At 34.1% G+C, this 25,141-nt stretch overlaps 1 protein-coding gene across 1 annotated transcript in view; it reads left to right on the top strand.

Moving 5' to 3' along the window:
- The window catches only part of ATRNL1 (attractin-like 1), a 428,818-nt gene that overhangs the window by 117,750 nt on the left and 285,927 nt on the right, over positions 1-25,141 (top strand). The window contains exons 21-24 of the mRNA XM_014546342.1: positions 7,799-7,893; positions 14,362-14,440; positions 16,189-16,212; positions 17,023-17,180. Of these exons, the coding sequence (XP_014401828.1) occupies positions 7,799-7,893; positions 14,362-14,440; positions 16,189-16,212; positions 17,023-17,180 (356 nt within the window). The remainder of the gene's footprint in view (positions 1-7,798; positions 7,894-14,361; positions 14,441-16,188; positions 16,213-17,022; positions 17,181-25,141) is intronic.

The raw sequence follows: 25,141 nt of genomic DNA, 5'->3' as shown, positions 1-25,141 counted from the left end.
GCAGTCTTTTCGCTTTATTTTCTTAATTTTATTTGGTGCATTTTTTTCCACTCTGAAGAGTAAGATAGCAGTAGATCTTATTCTGGACATGGGACAAAATACAGACCTTGAGCAAACTCAGCTGAATTTTAACTTAATCTTTTCATTATGATCAAATTTTGAATAACTGCAATTTTGATAGATTGTTAGAAGGGAAAATTTTGTTCATTATTAAAAACTGTACTGATTTTGTATTGAAAGACACTTTCATTGGGTCATGATATCCATTGGTGGATTTGTATTTCATTTTTTAAGAAACATCCAAACTATTTCCCAAATGGTTATACCGTTTTACATTTCCACCAGTAGTATATGAATTTTACTTCTTCAAATATTTTGATACTTCGAATGGTTAGTGTTTTTCATTTTAGGTATCTTAAAAGGTATCTAATTCTCACATGATTTGCATTTCCCTAATGACTAATGATGTAAGCATTTTTTCATGTGATTTTTTTGCCGTGTATATTTTATTTGGTAAAGTGTGTTTAAGTGCATTTCCCACTTTTAAAAATTGGATTGTCTGTTTTCTTTTATTGAGTTTTCAAGGTACTTTATATATTATAGATGCAAGTTCTTTGTCTGGTATATGATTTGCAAATATTTCCTTGGTTTGAGGCTTGCTTTTCACTCTATTAAGAGTGTTTTTATGAATGACACTTTTTAATTTAGATGTCCTGTTTTTCAGTTTGTTTTTTTGAGAAATCTTAGCATAACCTAAAGTCATAAAGATTTTCCCCTATATTTTCTTGTAAAAATTTTATATTTTAGGTTTTCCATTTAAGTATATACTCCAATTTGAGTTAGTATTTGTGTATATTTGAAGTAATGAATCAAAATTTCCCCCCAGTATGGACCTCAAATTCTCTAGCGCAAAAAAAAAAAAAAGCTCTAGTGCAATTCATTTATGCACTGTATTTTAGCCAGTGACTTGCTTTTGCACCTTTGTTCCTTTGTTAAAAGTTAGTTGTCGGCCTCCTGGTGCTTACCACAGGCTGTGTTCTTACACTGACTGTACAGAAATAGGAGGCAGAGTAAACCCTCCCCGTATACACCTCAGCTCAGGCTCTTTGCCTGGTCTGTATTGTGAATGGGGAGACATTGAAAAAAAAAGTTAGTTGTCAATATATGTGTTTAAGACTATATAAGACTATTTATGTACTTTATATTCTGTTCTATTGTATGCCTGTATTACTCTAGCTTTACAATAAGTCTTGAAATCATGTAATATCTATTTGCCAATTTTGTACTTTATTTTTATATTTATGTTGGTTGATCCATTTCCTTTATGTTTACATATGAACTTAAGAATCTGCTTGTCATTTTTCACAAAAATGCATTCTAAGATTTGGATTAGGATTGTGTTTAGTTTATAGATCTGTTTGGAGAGAATTGATAATCTTAACTATAGTGAGTCTTCTGATCTATGAACATAGTATATCTCTTTTTCCCCTTATTTTAAATTGTATTCTCAGTGATACTTCACTGTGCAGATTTTTAAAAATTTTTGTCATATTTATACTAAAATATATTTTTGATGCTGTTGTAAATATTTTTTGGATGTTTCAGTCCTGATTGTGTCTGGTATATTCACCAATTGATTTCAGTGTTGATTTTGTATCTTTCAGCTTTGCTAAACTCACTTATTAATCCTGGTATCACTTTTGTAGATTCTGTCATATTTTATACATAGACAATCATGTATTCTGCAAATAATGGAATTTGAATTCTTTCTTTTCTTTCTGTATACTTGTTTTTTCTTTCTTGCCTTTTTGCATTGGCTACTACTGTGGTAACCTGTGAAAAGATGTGGTGAGCCTGTAAATATTCTTGTCTTATTCCTGATCTTAGAGAGAAAGCCTTCGGTCTTTCATCATTAACTATGATGTGTTTCCTAGATACCTTTATCAGGTTGAGAAAATTCCCTTCTATTTTTGCTTTGCTGAGCATTTTTATCAAGAATTGGTGTTTGTTTATTTCATGTGGTTTTTCTACATCAATTAAGATGATTATAAGGTGTTTCTATTTTACTTGGTTAATATAGCAAATGGTACAACTAGGTATACCACTGTTTTCAATTTGTTAATCACCAGATATAGAACATTGGGATTAGTGCCAGGCTTGGGCTATTATGAAAAATGGTAATATAAACATTTAGACGGTCTTTGTGTAGACATATATTTTCATTTTCCTTGAGTGGATTCTTAGGAGTGGAATTTCCAGATTATATGATAAGCTGATGTTTAACTTTTTAAGAACTGCCAAATGATTTCACCAAAAGGCTCTACCATTTTGCATTTTCATATGCAGTTTATAAATGTTTCAGGCTTTGTACATCCCCACCAATACTTCATATTGTCTTTCTTATTATAGCAATTCTAGAGTATATATAGTAGTATCTTGCAGTTTTAATTTGCATTTCTTGTATGACTAATAATTTTGAGCTCTATTTCGTGTCGATGCTTCACACGTTTTGTTAGATTAGTGCAAAATAGTAATTTTATAATACTTCATTATTTTTAAGCAGTATTTTTTAAAATTACATTTTCTATTAATACTTGACATGAAAATAAAATTTTAGTACATTGATCTGATATTCTAATTTTATCAATTTGTTTGATTTTTAAATGTAGTTAATTATATTGCATGCAAATAAGGACAGTTTTTTCCCCTCCCTTGTCAATTTTTTAATTTTCTTATTGGAATGGTTGGGATCTCCATTTCAGTAGTGAGTCAAAATGATGGTAGTAGATATTGTGATCAAGTAGAGACTTTGATATAATTTATGGAATATTCTCTGTATCTAGTTAAGAAAACTCTTTATATTAGTGTGCTTCAGTATTTACTTGTTTATTTTTAATCTTCACCTGAGGATATGCTTTTGATTTTAGAGAGAGTGGAAGTGAGAGAGAGAGAGACAGAGAGAGAGAGAGAGAGAGAGAGAGAGAGAGAGAAAGAGAGAGAGAAACATCGATGTGAGAAAGAACATTGATTGATTGCCTTCCCATTCATGCCTGACCAGGGATTGAACCTGCAGCCTAGGTATGTGCCGGGAATCGATTGGTATATGGGATGGTGCTCCAACCAACTGAGACACAGTGGCCAGGTACCTTGTTAAATGTGAAGTTGCATTAATGGATTTTCTAATGTTAAACATCTTTTCATTTTGGGGTAAAGCAAACATAGTCCTGGCATATTATTTGAAATACCACTAAATATTATTTGTTTATATTTAATTTAGGATTATTTTCAGTATAAATTAATGTAAACTATCTTTTTACATTATTTTTTCTAATGAAATGACGTTAACTGTAATTTTTTAGTTTTCCTCTCTTCAAATTGTATTACTATGGTGTTAGTTTTTGAAAATGAATGAGAAGATTGCTATCTTTTTTAAAACCAGGAATAGTTAAAAATATTACTAAATGAACCTCCAAGATTAGCTAAATTCCACCAAAATTTCTGGTGGAAATAGTTTTTTTGTTGTTCACCTTATTTATTTATTGCCACGTTACAGCATGAAATTTTGGGATTATTCTTTCCACTGATTGTGATTTCTAGTTCATCAGTTTTAAGTTTTATCTCTAGTAATTTAAGAAAATTATTGCTGTTTTGCCTACATTTGGTCTAGATTCTCACTGTTCTTTTTAAAATGTTAAAGGAATAGTCATAAAGCGCTAGATGGCAGTCTTGTCATTTCTTAGGAGACCTTTAGAGCTTAATGACATTTGAAAAAAAAATGGTGTTGAAGAAAAAGAAAAGGTCAGTAGTTCTTGTAATGGTGTTAATGAAAACTTTCCTGATCTAAAAGATCAGAGTGAAATTTAAAATGCAGGTCTACCCTATAACATAGAGCAATTGAATACAATATGGTGTTAACTTAATTGACAGTAATGCGCCAGCAGTTGTGTCCTGTAGACAGCCTTAGTAGTTTTTAAATGTCAGTTTAAAATAAAAAACTGAATGTATTAGAAATTTGTTATGTCTCACATGGGAAAAAAAAGTTTCTAGCAATAATATCTAATTAAATTGACCCTTGTAAACATTGAATTATGCAGTTTATTCAGCAAATATAGAGAGTAGTGGTCTGAAAGTAATGTAGCTTCTTTTATCCTTAAATGCTTTTTTCTGTTTTCATTACCACTGTATTTAAACACCCAGCTTTTGCTTAGTTGACCCCTGAGCACTATGTGAAACCTGAATCTGGGAACTTCAGTAGCTGGGAAGGCAGATCTTTTACTAATTTCCTTTTTATTGAATTTATTGGGGTGACACTGGTTAAAATTATACAGGTTTCAGGTGCACAGTTCTGCAACACATCATCTGTACACTGTTCTGTGTGTTCACCACCCCAAGTCAGGTCTCCATCCATCACCATTTATCCCCCCTGTACCCTTCTTCACCTCCCTCCACCTCCCTCTTAACTATAATATTAATTGTAACCAAGAAAACCTTAAACACAAAGTGAAAGACTGGACTATGAAAATGTTATATAGATGATATGCTTTCAATGATAAGAATCAAGTACAGAAAGTGACTTTCTGCAGTCATATACTCTGTGGCACTAATGCACTGATTCTTTAACTACATGTCATTTCCAACTCCTAATAATTGTGCGTTAGTACATTTCCAAGTAATCAAACATATTTTGGCTTATTTCACCCTTTGAAAGAATACTGTGTTGTTGTTTTTAAAGTTTCTTCTATTAGAGTTTAGGATGCAATTTTGTGATGATGATACACTACCTTTTTAAGAGTAAGGAGTTTAATTACTACTTTATATACAGAGATCACCTCTGTTACTCATAGTATCTTAACCTAGTTCATATTTGTATAAAAACAAAATATCCATTTATGTCCCTTACACCCTTTCATTATTATTGATTTACTTAATTTTTATGTCTTGAACTAAAATACATTATTTATAAGCCCATTATTTATTGGATTTTATTTTTCTATTTTTGATAAATGAGATATTTTTTTTTCAGTGCACGGGATGACACTCTTAACCAACTCAGCTTCCCAGTCAGGGCCTCAATTCTTATTTATGTTAATCAGTATAAAAACATGCTATTTCTTCCAATTTAAAAACAAGATTCTCACCTCTCTTGATCACACTTACCTCTTCTGCTAGTACTTCATTTCTCTGTGTTTATCGATAATACAACAAATTATTTGAGTTGATTTATACTCAAATTTCCTTTTTAAACCATAATAATAAAGTGGCTCATTAAAGCAGTACAAACACTTATTCTCAAAATGTTTATTTGTATAAACTTGACATATTTTAAATTTTAATGTTTTATGTTCTGTACCCTATTTAGCTCAGAAGTACAGAGTAAATGCAAGCAATATGGTACATGTTTTAAGTGCCAGGTAATTAATTATTCATTTGTAATACCCTTAAAAATATATGAGCAGGATATTTCAATTGAGGGGAGAAATAGATCATCTCCTGTTTAAGTGAAAAATTGCACAGTTGGCTTCTGGAAGACTTTATTTCCAAGCAGCTTTAAAAGGAGGCATTTTGTGTAGAAGCCTGAACTTTCCTCAATTAATAATTCACATTCACCGAATGGTATTCTTATTAGTCACTTGAAATGAGTAATACTCCTACTGATTTTGTTCTTGGCCAGGCTTATTTTGTTTTAGCCCCACTGACATTAGGATTGCTCATTACCGTACATAATATACATTGTGCTCTTCTTGTCCTTCCAACTTCCCCAATTAGGAATAGAGAAATCAAGTATGAAGCCTCACCGAGAATTTGGTGGGACGTACTTGTGCCCGAGGGGTATCGCCCCAAAAGGCAGAGGAGTGTCCAGAGGTCTGGGCACTGCAGCTTTGCGCAGGGATGCGCAGGTGTCCCAAGTCACCCAGACCTGACCTTCTGACGGGCAGCTACTCCTGACTTGTTAATGTTCACTTTCAAGCTAGAACACCTTAAAGATAATTATGCAGACCTAGTCTTGTAATTAGTTTCAAAGTGTTCAGTGTTTCTTAGTGGTGTTTTTCCTTCATTCTGAGTAGATATCTCTCTCCAGTATTGCAGCCCTACTTCTGAGCCCCTGTCAACAGCAGTTGACTGCTGATCACTACTCTCTATTTGCAGCATTATATTTGCTTGCCCCCATGCCGCTAAACACTGGCCTTCTTCCTGTCTTACAGTTTGCCCTCAGTCTCCTCCGTGGGCTCCTTCTGAGGGTTTGATTAGTTCGCAGTGGATGTCTCAGGACTCATCCCTGTTCTCTACACCTGGTGATTCCTCAGCTCCAGAGCCTTAAATCCCATCCAAAATGCTGATAATCTCCAACTTGTTATCCAGTAAACATGCTCTTGAACTCTATTCAACATGTCACTTGCATTTTCAATAACTAAAAACTATGCTCCTATTTATTCCCCAATTCCCAACAGATAAAACCCAGGTTCCTTACCCATCTCAGCAAATGCTGATGTTATGCTTGGTCTTGGGTAAAAAAAACAAACAACTTTATCTTTCAAATGCTCCATCCATTTATTTATTCAGCTAATCCTGTTTGTTGTACCTTCCAAATGCATTCCTTGTGTCTGACCTCTTCTCATGACCTCCACTGCTATCATCCTCGCCTCCGTCACCTCTTGCCTATACTCTTGCCGCAGCCTCTTGAAAAGAACCCTAGTTAAGGCTTGATCTTTCTTTGAGGTTTCCCCGTACTTGTTTCCTCTGCCTGGGTTACAGTTTCTCTACTAAACTCCTCGGTTTATTCTCTTACGATCTTTGATTTTCAAATGTTCCTTCTCCAAATTGCAAGCATACTTCCACCCTGACAACGATTTCTGTCCTTTTCACTGATTTGTTATCATCCAAAACATTTATCATTATCTGTTACATACTTAAGTTATTTATTACTTTTTGATGTCCATTCAATAGAATATAAGTTGCACTAGGACAGAAATTTTTGTCCTTTATTATTGTATCTCCAGTGCCGAGAACAATACTGGCCCTTGACTTTACCTCTACATTTTATTTTAATTGGGCATGGCATGAAAGGTATGGATCCAAAAATAGAAGTCATCTCTATTTAAAATAATTTGAAATATCTTTTTACAGAGTTCGGAGTTACACTATGAGTAATGCTTCACCCTTGTGTAACATGTGAAGCTACACATGACATATAACATTTGACTATTTGACTTTGGTTTCAGCATTATCCATGGACAGAATTAAAATTGTGTACCCCTGTATTCTTTTTTATCAGTTGCTAATGAGAGCCATTTCTGTAGAATAATGTCTACCACAGAGTTATTTTACAATTGCTAAAATTACCACAATAATAAAAGAAGAAGTAAACTCATTACAGCATGTGATGTACTTTTAGTTAGCTATTAAAATTCATGTTTTCAAGGAATTTTGATTTTTATTAAAGTAAGATAGCAAAATGTTTGTCTATCATTATATTTACAAATTTTTAACTGGGATAACATGCACCAAAATGTTTTCAATATTCTTACTTTTATGTAGTTTTTAAAATGCCTACAGTTTTGGAGAATTTTTATGATGACAACAGGAATAATAAATGGGATTTTTAAGGAATTAGGATTTCTTCCATATCTATAGTTTGCTTTTTGTGGCTTAATGACAATGATTTAGAATTTGCTAATCTTACATGGGCCACTAACAATTAATGATAGTCATTTTCAATACTGATATGTAATATGCTTTCACCTTGTTTATCAAGCACTTTTTAAAATTCCACATCAGGATTGTATTCTTTTCCCCACAGACAGTCTTCTGATCGACTATCAGTTTACCTTCAGCTTATTGCAGGAGGACGACCGCCACCACACTGCCATCAACTTCATAGCAAACCCAGAACAGGTGAGAAGACAACTTAGCTTTTATAAAACAATTATGTTTATAGGAAGGGATACAAGTTTTTTGTCTTTGTTGATTGCAGTTTTACTGCTTAGAATAATCACACTTTGGGGTTTTTTTAGAAAGATTAATCCTGTTAAATTTTTCTTTTAATGAAACTTAGGCTTTCGCTGGTTTGGCTCAGTGGATAGAGCATCGACCTGCAGACCAATGGGTCTTGGGTTTGATTCCAGTCAAGGGCACATACCTTGGTTGCAGGCTCCTCCCAGACCCGGGCCCTGATCGGGGCTCATGCAGGAGGCAACCAATCCATGTGTTTCTCTCACATGGATGTTTCTCTCTGTCTTTACCTTTCTCTTCCACTCTCCCTAAAAAGCAATGGAAAAATATCCTCAGGTGAGGATTAACAAAAAAATAAAAATAAAAACTTAGGTTTCCTTGTGATTTAGAGAACTTGTGAGATAGATATTTCAGATATTGCAAAGAGTTCTACAATTTAAATTATACTATAATTTTGGGGGGCTTACGGTAGTGTTAGTGTTTATAATTTTGCTCTCAAACTGGGAGTAATCTTATTTGAAAATATAACCTTTATATTCAAAATATGCTATATCAAATATATATTTTTTAGTTTTATACACTTAAATAGTAGTAGATTTTCAATGTCTTTTTTTTCTAAATCTACCGGGTTATTTGAGATATAGGAATGCTGGCTGGTTTTTTTCTTAATCATTTTCATTGAAATATAATTGATATATTACATTGTGTAAGCTTAAATTGGACAACATGTTGATTTGATACATTTATATATTGCTGTTTGATTATGACCTTTTCATATAGCTAACACCTCTATGGTGTCACGTAATTATCATTTCTTCTTTATGGTGGGGATAATTAAGAGCTAGCCTCTCAGCAGTTTGGGAGTTTATAATACAATATTGTTGTCTATGATCACTGTGCTGTGCAGTAGATCTCTAGGATTTATTTGTCTACTGGTTGGAAGTTTATACCCTTAAACATCCCTCCAGTTCCCCCACCTCATAGCACCTGGAAACCACCATTCTACTCTCTCTTTTATTTTTGACTAGAGGCCCGGTGCATGAATTCATGCACCAGTGGGGTCCCTCGGCCTGGCCTGCGGATCGGGCTGAAAGTGGCTCTCCGACATCCCCTGAGGGGTCCCGGATTGAGAAAGGGCACAGTCCAGGACGAGGGACCCCACCTGTGCACGATTGGGGCTGGGGAGGGAACGTGGAAGGTTGGCCAACCAGGGAGAGACCACGGGAGGGCTCCTGGCCATGTCCGGCCCTTCTCACTCAGTCCCGATCGGCTGGACCCCAGCAGCAAGCTAACCTACCAGTCGGAGCATCTGCCCCTGGTGGTCAGTGCACATCATAGCAAGCGGCTGAGTGGCCTTAGCATATCATTAGCATATTACGCTTTGATTGGTTGAACGGTCGACCGGACACTTAGCATTTTAGGCTTTTATTATATAGGATTGTGGCTTTTTTAAGATTTCACATATAAATTAAAATCATACAGTATTTGTCTTACTCTGTCTGCCTTATCTCACTTAGCATAATGGGATGCTAGCTTCTTTAACCAACTTACTGCATCAGTGATGGGGGAAATCTCAGGGTTGTGACCCTTCCCTTAGTCTTGCAGAGCCATGCTGACCTCAGTAAACTACTCCCCCCTTTCCCTATGGTTGTGCCCTGAATGGCCAGGATGTTGGTGGCATATTGCATTCCCCTCCCTTCTTCCTCAGGGAGAAGTTTCTGGGTCATGTGCCTTCTCTCAGTCTCACAGAGCCCCATTGGCCATAATGAGCTATACACCCTTTTCCCTTTGGGCAGTCCACAGGAAATCTAGGATGATGGATGCATTCTCCCTTCCTCTCCCTCCTTCTTGGGGAGAAGTCTCAGGGTTGTGCACCTTCTCCCAGTCTTACTGAGTAATGTCGGCTGCACTAAGCCACCAAGTTTTGACTTTTAAATAAGGATTTTTGAAAATGATTTTTCCAAGTGTAACCCTTTCTTCACTGTTTTCTTTTAAAGACATTAATAATATGTCATATACTATATTTATCAGTCTGATAAGAAAGTTTTTATATTGTTATAATCACCATGGACTTCTTTTCTGTTGTGGCAATATATGAATAAAGTAAAATTTATCATCCCAACCATTTTTAAGTGTAAAACGTGGTGGCATTAAGTTCATTTACAATGTTGTGCAAACATCACCACTATCCATCACCAACATTTTTCATCATTTCAAACATAATCTCTTTATCCATTAAGCAATAACTCAACATTCCTTCCTCCCTCCAGCCCTTGGTAACCTTTATTTCACTTTCTGTCTCTATGAATTTGTGTATTCTAGCTATATGTGTAATCATACAATATTTGTCTTTTTGTGTCTGACTTATTTCACTTAGCATAATGTTTCCAAAGTTGATCCATGTTTCAGCATGTATGAGAATTTCATTCTTTACCATTGACTTCTTAAATATTTAATAGTAATTCCAAACTTGTAGAGATCTTTGGGAATATAAAAAATTTAATGTTGCTCCAGCTGGTGTGGCTCAGTGGTTGAGCATCGACCTATGAGCCAGGAGGTCCTGGTTCTATTCCCGGTTGGGGCACATGCCCGGGTTGTGGCCGGGTTGCGGGCTCCATCCCCAGTGTGGGGCGTGCAGGGGGCAGCCCGTCCATGATTCTCTCTCATTGTGGATGTTTCTATCTCTCCCTTTCCCTTCCTCTCTGAGATCAATAAAAATATATTTAAAAAGTTTTAATGTAAGTGGGGCATCCAGCTCAAAATGTAGACATGAATGATAATCCTCTTCAGTATTATGCATAGTGTCATACACAGAAGTTCAAATTAGCTGTCATCCTAGTGTACTTCTCTCTTGACTATGCTCTCCTCCTGCAGTTTCCAGCAATTCTTGAGTACTTCCAGATGGCCCAGCTTTCAGTTTTACCTTCTACTGTCTTGTCCAATTGAAGCCAATAGCCTAGACACATGTTATTTGAAAGGATGCTGAACTATCATGAAAGGTGCCACACAGGATGCTTATAACATTATTATATATAATTTATAATTATCATCTAGAGTTAAAGAGTTATCCAACTTGGAACAATTTCTGAAATTAATGTGAGTGATCAGGGCTTCCTACTTATCCTTCAAAAATCAACAATAAAAATATATATCTTAATTATTTATGCATTTTGTACATTTAGACAATAGGTTTATTTTTAACCCACTATGCATCACTTTTTTCTTTTTAAATTCTTTATTGTTTAAAGTATTACATAAGTCTCCTTTTTCCCTCATTGACCTCTCCCCAGCCCCCCGACCCCATTCGTCAGTTTGTTCCATGCTTCTATGTCTCTGGATCCGTTTTGTTCATCAGTTTTATTTTGTTCATTAGACTCCACATATGAGTGAAATCATGTGATATTTATCTTTCTCTGACTAGCTTATTTTGCTTAGTGTAATACTCTCCAGGTCCACCCATGCAAATGGGCAAATGGTAAAAGTTCTTTTTTTTTTTTTTAATAGCAGCATAGTATTTTATTGTGTAGATGTACCACAGTTTTCTAATCCAATCATCAGTTGATGGGCACTTAAGCTGTTTCCAAATCTTAGCTATTATAAATTGTGCTGCTATGAACATAGGGGTGCATATATCCTTTCTGATGGGTGTTGCTTTTTTCTTGGGATATATATTCATAGAAGTGGGATTACTGGGTCAAATAGAAGTTCCATTTTTAATATTTTTAGGAAACTATGCATCACTTATAACCAGTGCTTTTATGTCAACAATTTCTGGAGTAGTTTCCTATGTAACATGATCTTCCCTGTCTTATCCACATATAACCAACACTGTTTTACTTTCTTTCTTCCCCTCCCTTCCACTCTCTCTAAAAATCAATGAAAAAATATCCTCGGGTGAGGATTAACAACAACAAAAAAAGTAACTATATTTGAAATACTTCATTGTAATAAAAACAACAACTCCTTCTCAGATGTTGGCAAGTATGCCCTTTTTCTGAGTCCCTTGGTGAAGATGAAGAAAGAGAAGAAAAGAAGACATCTATGTCATCAGCCCTAATAATATCAACAATACTGCCATTATCAGCTTTATGGTCTGAAACCAGGCTGTTTTTTTTTTAGAATTTCTCTTATTTGGTGTTTATAAGAAACTCTTCAGGGAGGTCGTCCTAGCTCCATTTTGGAGATAAGAAAACTGATTTTCAGGAAGGACAAGTAGCTTTTCCTAAATAAATCTATATGTATATTAAAGAGCTAAGATTTAAACCCAAGATCATCTGATTTGATAACATTACTGTTCATTAATTCATTTCATTCCTTCATGAACATGATTTAATGAATAGAAGCAGTACTTGGTCTTTAGGACTGGTCAGTTAATTACAGTGACCTAAATCTATAAAATTAGTATCAGATATTTTTCTTCTTTTCATTTATGGGTTTTTGTTAATATAACATTATGTTGGAATGGATGTTCCTTATCACAGCTGAACAACATAATGTGTTGATCAGCCCTATCTGCATTCTGACATAAAGCATTTTGCATTTATTACTAATAAGTAGTGGCATTCTCTTGAACCAGTCAACTGTTTTCACTCATATTATCAAAGAAATAGCAAGGTTTCAAGAAATTGGACAGTTTTGTTGTACATATTGTGGGAGGTATCTTAATAGCTTATCAATAGAACTTAATGAGTTAACTTCCTTCTTACATTCATAGCCATTTTTTAGTATGACTGGTGGATAATGCAGTATCCTTCTGAAATACTATATCTATTTAAACTCCCAGGCTCTATTTTTCTTAGATTTATTTGAATTGTCAGATGCTATCTCTATAGCATTCATGAGCACTCCCCTGGAAAATCTGTATGGCAGTCATTCAACCTCATTCATTACATTTACTTTTGCATGCTTTTTGGAGATGACCATTCTTTTTGAATCCATATTTTCTTCCTGGAAACTATGAAGAGAATGTCCTCTGATAGTTATGGAACATTAATAATAGTTCTTCGTAGATGCCCAGCTATCCCTCTATCTTATGGCACTCATTAAGAGTAAATGTTATTTTGAGGTGAAAAATAAAATTGGATCTTAGTGTATCTTTTAAATGGGATGACTGTCACACATCACCCAGCAGCCTTTGCCTTTTATTGCTTCTTCTTTCTACTCTTATCCATCAAGAAAGGGCTGCGAATTTCAGTTTCCCCTTATAGCTGTTACATCACATATGGGGAGCTTAACTTGCTTACACACTTGTTTCTCTAGGATTTGCTCAGGAAATTGGAGATATAATTTCTGTTGGCTTACCTGCTTTATCCAATTTAGGAAAAAGTAGTCATACTAAGGAATTTATTTATGTCTTTTCTAGTAGCCAGGTCTCATGTAACAGTACAGCTTTTTTTTTTTTATAATATATTTTTTTATTGATTGCAGAGAGGAAGGGAGAGGGAGAGATAAAAATATCAATGATGAGAGAGAATCATTGATTATCTGCCTTCTGCACGCCCCACACTGGGGATTGAGCTGGCAGTCGGGACAAGTGCCCTTGACCGGAATCAAACCCGGGACCTTTCAATCTGCAGGCTGATGTTCTATCAACTGAGCCAAACCGGCTAAGGCAGCAGTATAGCTTTTCATATAGGTCTTTGTATATTTAAAACACAGCACAACACACATTATCTGAAGCTAAACTTATGCAGTACCACTATCATCCTCTGCATTTATGCAGAACTAAATAGTTATCATCATATGTATTTTCTGTTCCTCATTTCTTGGAGTAAGATAACAAATAACATTTAAAGAAATCTTTTAGGCATTTGTTTCCTCGAAATTAAATGGGAAGGGTCTATACTCCACTAGTGAATGACAGGAAGAAAACAGGTTGACTGACAGATTCTTCAGTGTTCTTCTGTACAGAGGTTTAAAATGATGTGATCTCCTTTTTTTTTTTTTTTTTTTTTTGTCCAGTGTGGTTCATCATTTTTACCTGAAAGTTTTCATTTACATAGTTTAAGTATTTTTAACTAGTTAAAGTGTGTATAATAACAGAATATACACCTATCAAGAAGCCTTTCAACAAAATAATATATTGCTGTAAAAGTTTTGGGCTAATTAATCCTGTATCATTTAAATATTAACTACAGAGAAGCAAAGAAAGTTAAAGTACAAATATTGAATGACAGCAGTCTCTGGCTTACATATAGATGGCCTGATTTTAGTAGAGGAGATAAATGGGAACCTTCAACCCACCTTTGACTCTATCACCTAAAGAATTGTAATTGGCATCTACACTTACTCAGTTGAATATTGTCATAATGTATAGAATTTGAAAACAATAGAATAGACATAATTAAACATTGAACATATCTAGCTACTATAATTTGATTTTTTTAACCTTAATATTTTCTTTTTTGGTAGTCTAACAAAAACTTGGATATTTCGATTAATGCCTCAAACAACTTTAATCTCAACATTACATGGTCAGTTGGTTCAACAGGTAAGAGAATTTTGTTGCCATGTATCTTTCATATCTGTTTCTGTGTGGAAGGTGTTCTAACATGACCTTTTACTATTAATTTAAATAATTGAAATTAAAATAATACTATATGCCCAGTCACTGTGCTGTTTCAAGTAAAAATAATAAGTAGCATTAATAATAAATATTATTTGCTAACATTCCCCCTTATTCAATTAAAATTAGACAGGCAACAAATACTGTACATAACTTAATTTTTTAAAATGGCACTGTCATGAATTGCTATGATTTTAATTAAGGCATATTACTGTTTTAATAACTAAAGAGACTGAGATTTCAATGATTTGATTCACTATTGAAACTATAAATTTAATTATTAACCTTATGTTGATATAAAACAATGAAATTCTTCTGTGAATGCTGATGAATTAACAACTTATCTGTTACTTTCAAATTTAGAAAACTATCCCCCTAATCCTTGTCAGCCTTGGTGCTGAGAGAGGGTTAAAAAACAAAACCTGTACGTAATATGTCTTCCAGCACAAGCTTTATAATTAAATTGCTGACTTTTAAAAAATATATCTAAGTACAAATCTAGATGTTGGATTATGAAAAAGTATGATAATTTTTTAATATATTTATATCTTAAGAAATTCTGTTGCATTTTATTTTCTGTATCAAAGATATACTGTTGTATAAAAGTACTGGAAACTTCTTTTAAAAGAAAATATTGCATATTTGATTTCTGAAAATAGGTCATTATGCTATTTTAATATGTAAGATCATGGAAACATAAAATTCAAGAGTGATTAGATCTTTGGCATTCCAGAATCTATAATACATGTGTAACAAATGAGAAATTCAGGCAAACATATAGACATTTTGTTACATTAGTGCAAACATATAGTAAAATCTTGACACCATGAGTTTCATTAATTAATAATTTACGACTTGTACTGTTAATTTGAACTTTACTTCTGTACAGTAAACTAGCTCTACATGAGTGTTAATTTTGTCAATAAAAAGATAAATATATAGAACTTTGTAGTCACTATAGAACACTGATTTTATTGTGCAATAAATTACTTGTCACTTTCAGATTTCCAGAACCAAATGTCAGAAATTTTTATTTATCAGGTTGGAAGATGGAACTCAAGAAAATGCACATTTTTAAAAAAGATTTTTTAATTATTATTTTTTAATTTTTAATTTTTATTTTTTTAGAGAGTGGAAGGGAAAGGGAGAGAGAGAAACATCAATGTGAGAGCAAAACATCAATTGGCTGTCTCCTGTAACCGCCCCACCAGTGATCGAGCCCAAAACCTGGGCATGTGCCCTGACCTGGAACCGGCAACCTTTTCGTTCATGGGAAGATGCCCAACCAACTGAGCCCCACCTGCCAGGGTGTGAAAATTCTGCATTTTTTAAAAGCGTCCAAGACAATATGGCATAATGATAAGTAAGAAATATTCAGGTGTTCAGCATACTAATTGTAATTATTTTTACTTTTAGTTAAGTCGAGGGCTTGATAAGATTGTTGGAAATGCTTTATTTTATCCGTGGCCTGTGTGGCTCAGTTAGAGTGTCATCCTGTGCACAGAAGGGTCATGAGTCTGATTCCTGGTCAGGGCTCATACCCAGATTGTGGGTTGCATCCCTGACAGGGTGCTTATGGGAGGCAACCAATCGATGTTTCTTGTGTATCTCTCTCACATCGATGTTTCTTTCTTTCTTTCTCTCTTTCTCTCCCCTCCTCTGTATCTCTCTAGAATCAATGAAAAACATATCCTCAGGTGAGGATTTTAAAAAATGCTTTATTTCATTTGATTAATTTTAGTAAATATTTATTGAATACCGAATGTTTGTTTAACTGATTGAGCATTTAGCTCATATTTTAAATTATAGCCTTCTTCCAATTTACTCAAATTAGTGATGTTTCAGTTTGTGGTAAAACAAATAAATTGATTTTCCCTCATTTTTTAATTTAATTGAGACTTCTGAAATATGGCCTGATTTATTTTGAAATTTTCTGTGGAGTAGTAAGTAGAAAGAACTCAGTGTCTGGAGCCATATGTACGTGAGTTGCAAAGAGGGACTTCCCTTTCAGTAGCTGTATACTTGAGACAGGTGCCTAGTGCAGTGATGGCGAACCTTTTGAGCTCGGCGTGTCAGCATTTTGAAAAACCCTAATTTAACTCTGGTGCCGTGTCACATATAGAAATTTTTTGATATTTGCAACCATAGTAAAACAAAGATTTATATTTTTGATATTTATTTTATATATTTAAATGCCATTTAACAAAGAAAAATCAACCAAAAAAATGAGTTTGCGTGTCAGAGGTTCGCCATCACTAGCCCTAGTGCATAACACCTAATCAGTGGTATGATTTTTGAAAATAACTTTATACTAAATCTGTTTTGTTATAGTTATGGCAAATATTATTGTTTTTCTTTTGTCACTCCAGATTGTATGCATGAATTTATTTTGATAAATATGTTCTTATAAGTACAGTTATAAAAAGAAGTATCACATATTTTTAAGTTTATAAAGATCTGTTTTCTAATATGAATTATTTAAATTTGTTTTGTTATTTACATTTTAGCTGGAACAATATCTGGGGAGGAGACCCCTATAGTTTCCAAGACTAATGTAAAGGAATACAGAGATAGTTTTTCCTATGAAAAATTTAACTTTAGAAGCAATCCTAACATTACATTCTATGTGTACGTCAGCAACTTTTCCTGGCCTATTAAAATACAGGTAAGTGTTAAAATAGTATTCAGTCTAGTGACTATTGAGTATTTTCATTAGAAAAAGAATGTGGTTTCTTTCAAGGCGATGATATAGATGGATTTCTGTTTTGAACAATATAAGAAAAAGGCTACACAAATGTTTGTGATTAATATCTCTATAAAAAGTCCATAAAATAAGTTTGACTCAATCAAAGAATGTACTAATTTTTAATGAAATTATATTCTAAAAAAGCATCAAACTTGAAATAATGAGATTCTTCAGGTTTTCTGATTAATTGTATACTCTGAGGTTTAAATAAACATTCTTTTCTTACAATCCCACTTGAAATTATTTGCTGTGTTTAGTAACCTCATTTTTGCTTTATTATACACTGAACATAATTTAAATCTTCACTAAAACTTAAACATTAGCAGAACTTAACAGTTAGTTCTTTCAGACCCACGGCCTCTTATTGTTGATATCTTTATCTCTGCTATTTATGTGTTGTATGGTTCATTTTTATTGTGTTCAGCAATAGACTGCTAACAGCTTTAGATTTATTGCTAGGAAATATTTAGGATGCTTTATCTTGAAATGTTCATGGTTTGAGTTCTTAATTTATGCTTTTATGAGAGTAAAGTAAGTCTATACTTTGTAATGTTGGGATTTGTTCATTTATTCATTATTTTATGACTGATTGTTTGATTTGATTGAATTCAAATTAGTTTATTGAATAGCTCATATGTGCCAAGTCCTGCACTAGGTCTGTTTCAAAATCTTTTAAAAATTTACAGATTATTCCTTCTTCTTTTATATTAATAAATGACAACTTATGATCTGTGACTACAAATGTTTGCATGTGTTATTTATATTAATTTGTGTTTTGTGAGAGGACCGAGTAATTTTTAAAAATCATGTTTCTTGGAAAAATCTTTCTCCTTATATTATGATTGAAGGCAACAAAAGGGTCCATCTGTAGAGCTTATTAAATAGTAAAGAAAACGGATGCAATTGTTATGTTTTTAATTGTTTCATGCCCTTTATTTCTTGGTTATCTAATTGTATTTATTTTTAAGAACATTACATAGTTACTTTAGAATGCTTATGAATATTTAATGATTAGAAATTAACTTTCTAAATTGGAGTTTCTTTTGAGAACATGCTAGTAATATGTTCTGGATGCCAAACTAAAATTTGTGTAATAAAGCTGAAATATTCCACTCTCAGAAAAATAAAATGTGGAAAGTAACTATGATGGTCAAGAAAGGTAGAGCTCTATTTCTATTTTTTCATTAAAATTATTATGTTAGTCATGAGGAATATGTTTTACTAAGTAAGGTATAGGAGTGTGTGCGTTTGTTTATTGGACTATCATACACTTTCAGTTATTAAACATAAAATAGTAAAATTATTTCAGTTGAGATTTATTTATAATATAATTGAATTACATTGATTGATTTTGAATGTTTAGCCAACCTTGCTATTCAGGTATAAGTTCCACTTCATTATTTTGTATTATTTCTTTTTTTAAAAAAATACATATTTTATTGATTTTTTACAGGGAGGAAGGGAGAGGGATAGAGAGTTAGAAACATCGATGAGAGAGAAGCATCGACCAGCTGCCTCCTGCACACCCCCTACTGGGGATGTGCCCGCAACCAAGGTACATGCCCTTGACCGGAATTGAACCTGGGACCCGTCAGTCCCCAGGCCGATGCTCTATCCAGTGAGCCAGACTGGCTAGGGCTGTATTATTTCTTTTATATATTATTGGATTTGATTTGTTATATTTTTGTTACGAACTTTTATACCCAGGTTATTGAGGAATATTAGTCTGTACTTTTCTATTGTAATCTTGTTTGATTTGGTGTTATGGTACTGCTAGCCTTACCAAATGAATTGGGCAATAGTCCTTCCTCTATTTTTCTGAAAGAATTATGGTAGAATTGATATTATTTTTCTATAACTTTTCTTAAATTATTTTAGTGGTTATTTTATGGTTTATCATAGACATCTTAAATTTCTCATTGTCTACCTCCAAGTAATATTATGCCACTCATTTCTTGAACAGTAACCTTAAACCAGTATACTTTCATTTTTTTCCTTCTGGTCTTGTGCCATTGTTAATTTTACTGCTTCATATAGTATAAATATAAAATCCATACTACACTTACTATTTTTGATATAGTCAATTTTACTGAAAGATATGACACATAAGAAATCATCTTCTATTTTACCTACATAGTTACTCTTTTTGTAAATCTAGATTTCTATCAAGTATCATTTTCTACTGCCTAATGGACATCTTTTAACAAGTTAGTGAAGATCTGCTGGCAATGACTTATATCAGTCTATATTTCTGAAAATGACTTTATTTCACTTTCATGGGGATTAAATAATTCTAAATTGTAGCTTTTTAATGTAATGGATCTTTTTCCTCTTTATGCATTAAAAAGTTTTGTTCTCTTTATTATTGGTTTTGGCCAGTATGATTATGATGTGTGTAGGTGTGGTTTTCTTCATGTTTTTTCTTTGGTGTGGGTTTCATTGAACTTCATAAATTCATAAAATTATAATTTCAACCAAATTTGGAAAACTTATGGCTATTATGTCTCAAAATTTTATCCCACTCCTCTCTTGTTTTTAGAAATTCCAACTGTATGTATATTAGACTGCTTGAAATTGTTCCTTGGCTTACTAATGCTCTATTCTTATTTTTTAACTAGTAGCCTTGTGCATGAATTCGTGCACCAGTAGGTTGCTGCAGCCCTCCAGTAGCTCTCCACCTGCTGCCCCACCCTCCAGCAGCTCCCTCTGCAACCCCTAGTAGCTTGTTGCCCTGCCCTCTCCTGTAGCTCTTCCCGCCCGCTTGTAGCCAGTAGGTCACTGCCACCCTCCTGTAGCTCTCCGCCCACTGTCCCGCCCTCCTGTAGCTCCCCCACCTCCCTTCCCCCTCCCCCCTTCATGGCTTGCTGCCCTGCCCCCTTCTGTAGCCCTCCACAGTCGGCTTGTACCTTGCTGGCCCACCCTCCTGCTGATCCATGATCTGGTCTTGATGCACTTGGTCGTTACGCCTCAGGGTGTAATGGCTAATTAGCATATTCCTCTCTTATTATGTAGGATTCATAATTTTTTCTGGGTTTCATTTTGCATACTTTTTATATATCTTCAAGTTCATTAAGCTTTTCTTTTATAGTGTTTAATCTGATATTAATCCCATGCAGTGTATTTTTCAATTCAAGCATTATATTTTTTATCTTTAGAGTTTTGACTAGTTTTTTTTTAACTGTCTTCCACATTTCTACTTAACATGCTTCATCTTTATTCTGCCTTCTTAAACATATAGATTACAATTACCATAACTCTTAACGTCCTTATCTAAAATTCTGTCATTTGTGTTGTTTTGTGTTTCTTTCTATTTAATTTTGCTTCTCCTTATGGCTCATATTTTGATTGGATGCCCAACATTCTGAATTTAACCATTTTGGGTGCTAGATATTCACCAATATTGATGTTTTAGCTTGGTTATGGGATGGAGTTAATTTACTTGCAAAAATTTTGAACTTTTCAAGGCTTATTTCTATGCTTTGTTATGGAGGAACAAAACAGCATTTAGTCTAGGGGTGATCACTTCACTCCTAGCACTGCCTTCTTGGTGCTCTACTCTGTGACACTTGAATTACAAGGTTTTGCACTCAGACTGGTGGGATCATAAACTGTTCAGCTTCATGTGCATTTTGAGAATTTTTCTCTCTGCTCCTTTCAGATTATTGTTTCCCCAGCCTTGGACAGTTCCTTCACCAGTAAGTAGTATTCACCTGAAGGCTCAAGGGACCCTTTGCAAAGCTCTGGAGCCCTCTGGGAGTTCTCTCTTCTCCAGTAGACCATCCCTAAATGTTAGCTGCCTAGCCCACCACATTCTCAGCTTCATCTCTTCATATTGGGAAGTTCCTGAAATGCACCTGGGCTTACTGTCCTTTTGATGCAGCCTCAAAATCACAGTGATGCCCTAGCCAGTTTGGCTCACTGGATAGAGCGTCAGCCTGGGGACTGAAGCGTCCCAGGTCCAATTCCGGTCAAGGGCATGTACCTTGTTTGCAGGCACATCCCAGGTAGGGGGGCGGTGCAGGAGGCAGCTGATCGATGCTTCTCTCTCATCGATGTTTCTAACTCTCTATCCCTCTCCCTTCCTCTCTGTAAAAAATCAATAAAATATATTTTTAAAAAATCACAGTGATCACCCTGTCAGCATGGTTCAGAGGTTGAGCGTTGACCTATGAACCAGGAGGTCACCGTTCTATTCCTGGGTCAGGGCACATGCCTGGGTTGCAGGATCGATCCCCAGTGGGGGGCATGCAGGAGGCAGCCAATTGTTGATTATTCTCTCTCATCATTGATGTTTCTGTCTCTCTCTCCCTCTTCCTCTTTGAAATCAATAAAAAATATATTAAACAAACAAACAAAACAGACACCACAATGACCTGTGGCATTGAAAGGCTCACCTCCTTTGTTTCCACTCAGGAATGATGGCCCTGCACTGCTTGATTTCCAGGGAATGAAAACAAGTGTTTCAGATATTTTGTGTTACTTACTAGTTGTTTAAATATGAAGATAAATCCATTCACTGGTACTCCATTTTGTGAAGAGATAGAAATCTTATGTAATTTTGAGTCCAAATAGTAAATAGAACAAACATGGTAGCCATAAGCTAGTTCACCAATTGAAGGGACAGTTACTGTAAATGTGGTTTTATGTTTACTTCCAAATTGTTTTATTTAGTAGCTTAGATTTATGTTTCCAGGCACTTTTCAGATAAATGGTAGTTAGGTTGCAGACATAGTTCTATATATTTTAGATTTCATAATGACATTCTATTACAGATTCCAACGAGCTGCAACTTATGTGAAATCTTACAATCCATAGATGAAACTGTTCATAAATATTTAGGAACTACACTATGTGGAAGCAGTTATCTTAAAAAGTGGCTGAAATAAAACAGTAAAAAAACTTAATTCCGACTGAAAAATTTCCATCACACCATTGAGATACCAAGAATACTCTGTTCAAGAATAGATATCACTGTTTCTCCCCCCAAAGTTTTCAGTGCGTTTCCAACAAGTGAGAACATTGTTTGTGATAAAAATTAACATTTAAATTTTATGACCATTTTTACTTAATTTATTTTAATGTTTGCTTCAGTAGAGTCGCTGCACAGGGAGAGACCTTTGTGTGTATAGCCTTTCAACTTGTAAATTAATTCTTTTTAAAATATGCTGTAGCATAAAATGTGTGAATATTTAAATATTTAGTTATTTGTTTACGTAAAAAAATCTGTGTATCATATCCTTTTTGCAAGCAAAACATTACACACAGATTTTACTTCAATTAATATCAGTAGTATTTTCATACTGAAAATTTCCCATCACTATTCTTTTGAGCACCTTTGGTTGTAGTGTTTCTCTGTATACTTGGAGACTGAAGAGATCAATTTAAAAAGTATCACATAAATAAGGAGAAGTTTTTGCTGATATATGAGAAAGTAGAAAAGTATTTCATTTGTCTTGATCCAATTTCAGTCTAATGTTACTGTTGAGATGAAACATTCTAGCATGATAATAGGTCTTTGTAAATTTCTGCAAATAATGAGCAAAATGAAAAATTATAGTAATGGTATCTTCTGTATTTCATCAGTCAAATGCTAATCTAAACTATTGCTTCTTGCAGAAATGTTAGAAATTGAACATTTATATAAATTTTTGGCTACACTTTCAAGCAGACGTAAAGTTTCAATCATACACAGGTCATTTTTCTAGATCTAGAGGATAAAACAGTATACAAAGTAGCCTTTGTCCTCACATAGCTCACGAAATGTACTGTCAGCAGTTTTTCCTTTGTAGATAAAGAAATTCAACTTTAAATGATCTTTAAAGTAAAACAAGGGACATTCCAGGTTTAGAAATAAGAGCGAGAAAAGATGTCTTTTGCAACTTTAAGATCTCAGCACCCTCTCTTCTGATCATATTACCTAAAATGTCATCCCTTTATAGTCCTTATACTGAGTTATACAAATAATTACTGAATTGTTAGTGTAATTGTTCTGTCTCTGTCTCTAGTTTCTGTTTCACATGTTGACCCCATTCTACTTTAGTCAGTTTTATTGCATCCTAATTTAGTGTTTCTTCTATAGAGTTCAGGGATATACTTTGGTTTTGTTTCCTTCATAAAATGTTCTGAGCCATTCACTTTGGCGGAGATGCGTGTGAATGGTATTTAAGAATTGGAGGTGCTCGGTGATATATCCAGCGCTGTGACTGTTACTGAGGTGATGGTGAAGTAGGAAAGCTTCTTGGAGAAAGTTCTATGGAAGCAAGATTTTGAAGGATGAACAGGAGTTCAGCAAAGGGACATGATGCCTGAGCGGGAATTCTAGACAAGATGGGTTTTTCGCCCTGACTGGTTTGGCTCAGTGGATAGAGCGTCGGCCTGCGGACTGAAGGGTCCCAGGTTCGATTCTGGTCAAGGGCATGTACCTTGGTTGCGGGCACATCCCCAGTAGGGGGTGTGCAGGAGGCAGCTGATCTATGTTTCTCATAGATGTTTCTAACTCTCTATCCCTCTCCCTTCCTCTCTGTAAAAAATCAATAAAATATAAAGAGATGGGTTTTTCAAAGTCACAAAGACTTTTCATCAGAGATTAATGTTTCTGAAGTTATCTTATATTCACCTCACATTTATATTTCCTGATTAGTGTAATTACTATAGTAGTTAAGTAATTGATAAAATTGATTAGCAATATCAAATACTACTTCTCAAAATTATGCCAACCTAGTTTTCATAATAAAAAAGGCCTGGGGTGGGGCACGAACTGGGTGGAGGGGTAGAATGGGGGGAAAGGGAGGGGATATCTGTTATACTCTCAACAATAAAGACTACAAAATAATTGAAGCTTAAAAGAAAAGAAGAAAGTATGTTTTAACATATAAAATACTCAAACTTACAACAATTTGGTGAATTTTGGGGGAAAATTACACAGGGATATCTTTACCAGCACATTTGTATTGTAACTCTTACTTTTCAAACAATATGCATAAGATAAAACTTCCTCTTACTTCAATACCTACTTATCTAGTAACTAACCACCTTATTTTGTGCTCAAATGGCTCATCATTTGTGTTCAAATTGCCAGCACACTTGTGATGAAAATTTGCAGACATCAGCAGCATTAGGATTCTGTTCTTTTTCTACTTTGTTCTGTATTAAATTAAACCACTATTAGTATGGGGATATCACCTGTCTAATACAGAAGTCAAAATTGCAAATTGAAGAATGATTCCTAGCATTATTCTGATTAAAAAAAATCAAACCTAAATTATGATCAGCTTTCAAATTGACCTAATAGTGAGTTACCAAATCCCAGTTACTCAGAAACAGTAATTTCGATACAAACTAATTTAATTTAAATAGTGATGTGTAAGTGTTAATGCACAGCATTACTGTAGAATGCAAAGTACTTAAGCTCTATGCAGTCTTTCTGTTTTAAAGTTATTAGCATTGCAGTTCAAATATAAGATTGGTTATGATAGGTAACAAATGTTCTAGAGATTAAGTGAAGGAAGGTATATTATATCAAGTTTACACTATAATGTCAGAGATGAGTAATAAAAACAGAGACCATATTGCTGACAAAGCTAAAAATATTTACAGAATATTTACAGGCCCTTAACAGAAAGGTTTGTTAACTCATTGTTTTTAATATTACTACTATAATAATTACTACTATAATATTATTACTATAATAAATTACTAATGTCATTTATTATAAGCAATAACATTGTGAGAATTAGATAAGATGACTTATGTGTAAAATGGGTTTCTAAGAAAATGACTTATAACGCATCTATTCAGTCTTTCCATTTGTAAAATGAATCTAAGTACTAAAGAAGTTCTCCCAGTAGCAAGTTTTTAAGTCATGAATTTCCCTTCTAAAT

The sequence above is a fragment of the Myotis brandtii genome, unplaced genomic scaffold (assembly GCF_000412655.1).
Source record: "Myotis brandtii unplaced genomic scaffold, ASM41265v1 scaffold441, whole genome shotgun sequence".
Classification (NCBI taxonomy): domain Eukaryota; kingdom Metazoa; phylum Chordata; class Mammalia; order Chiroptera; family Vespertilionidae; genus Myotis; species Myotis brandtii.
The sequence above is the reverse complement of the archived record's forward strand: the minus strand, read 5'-3'. Positions and strand labels throughout refer to the sequence as shown.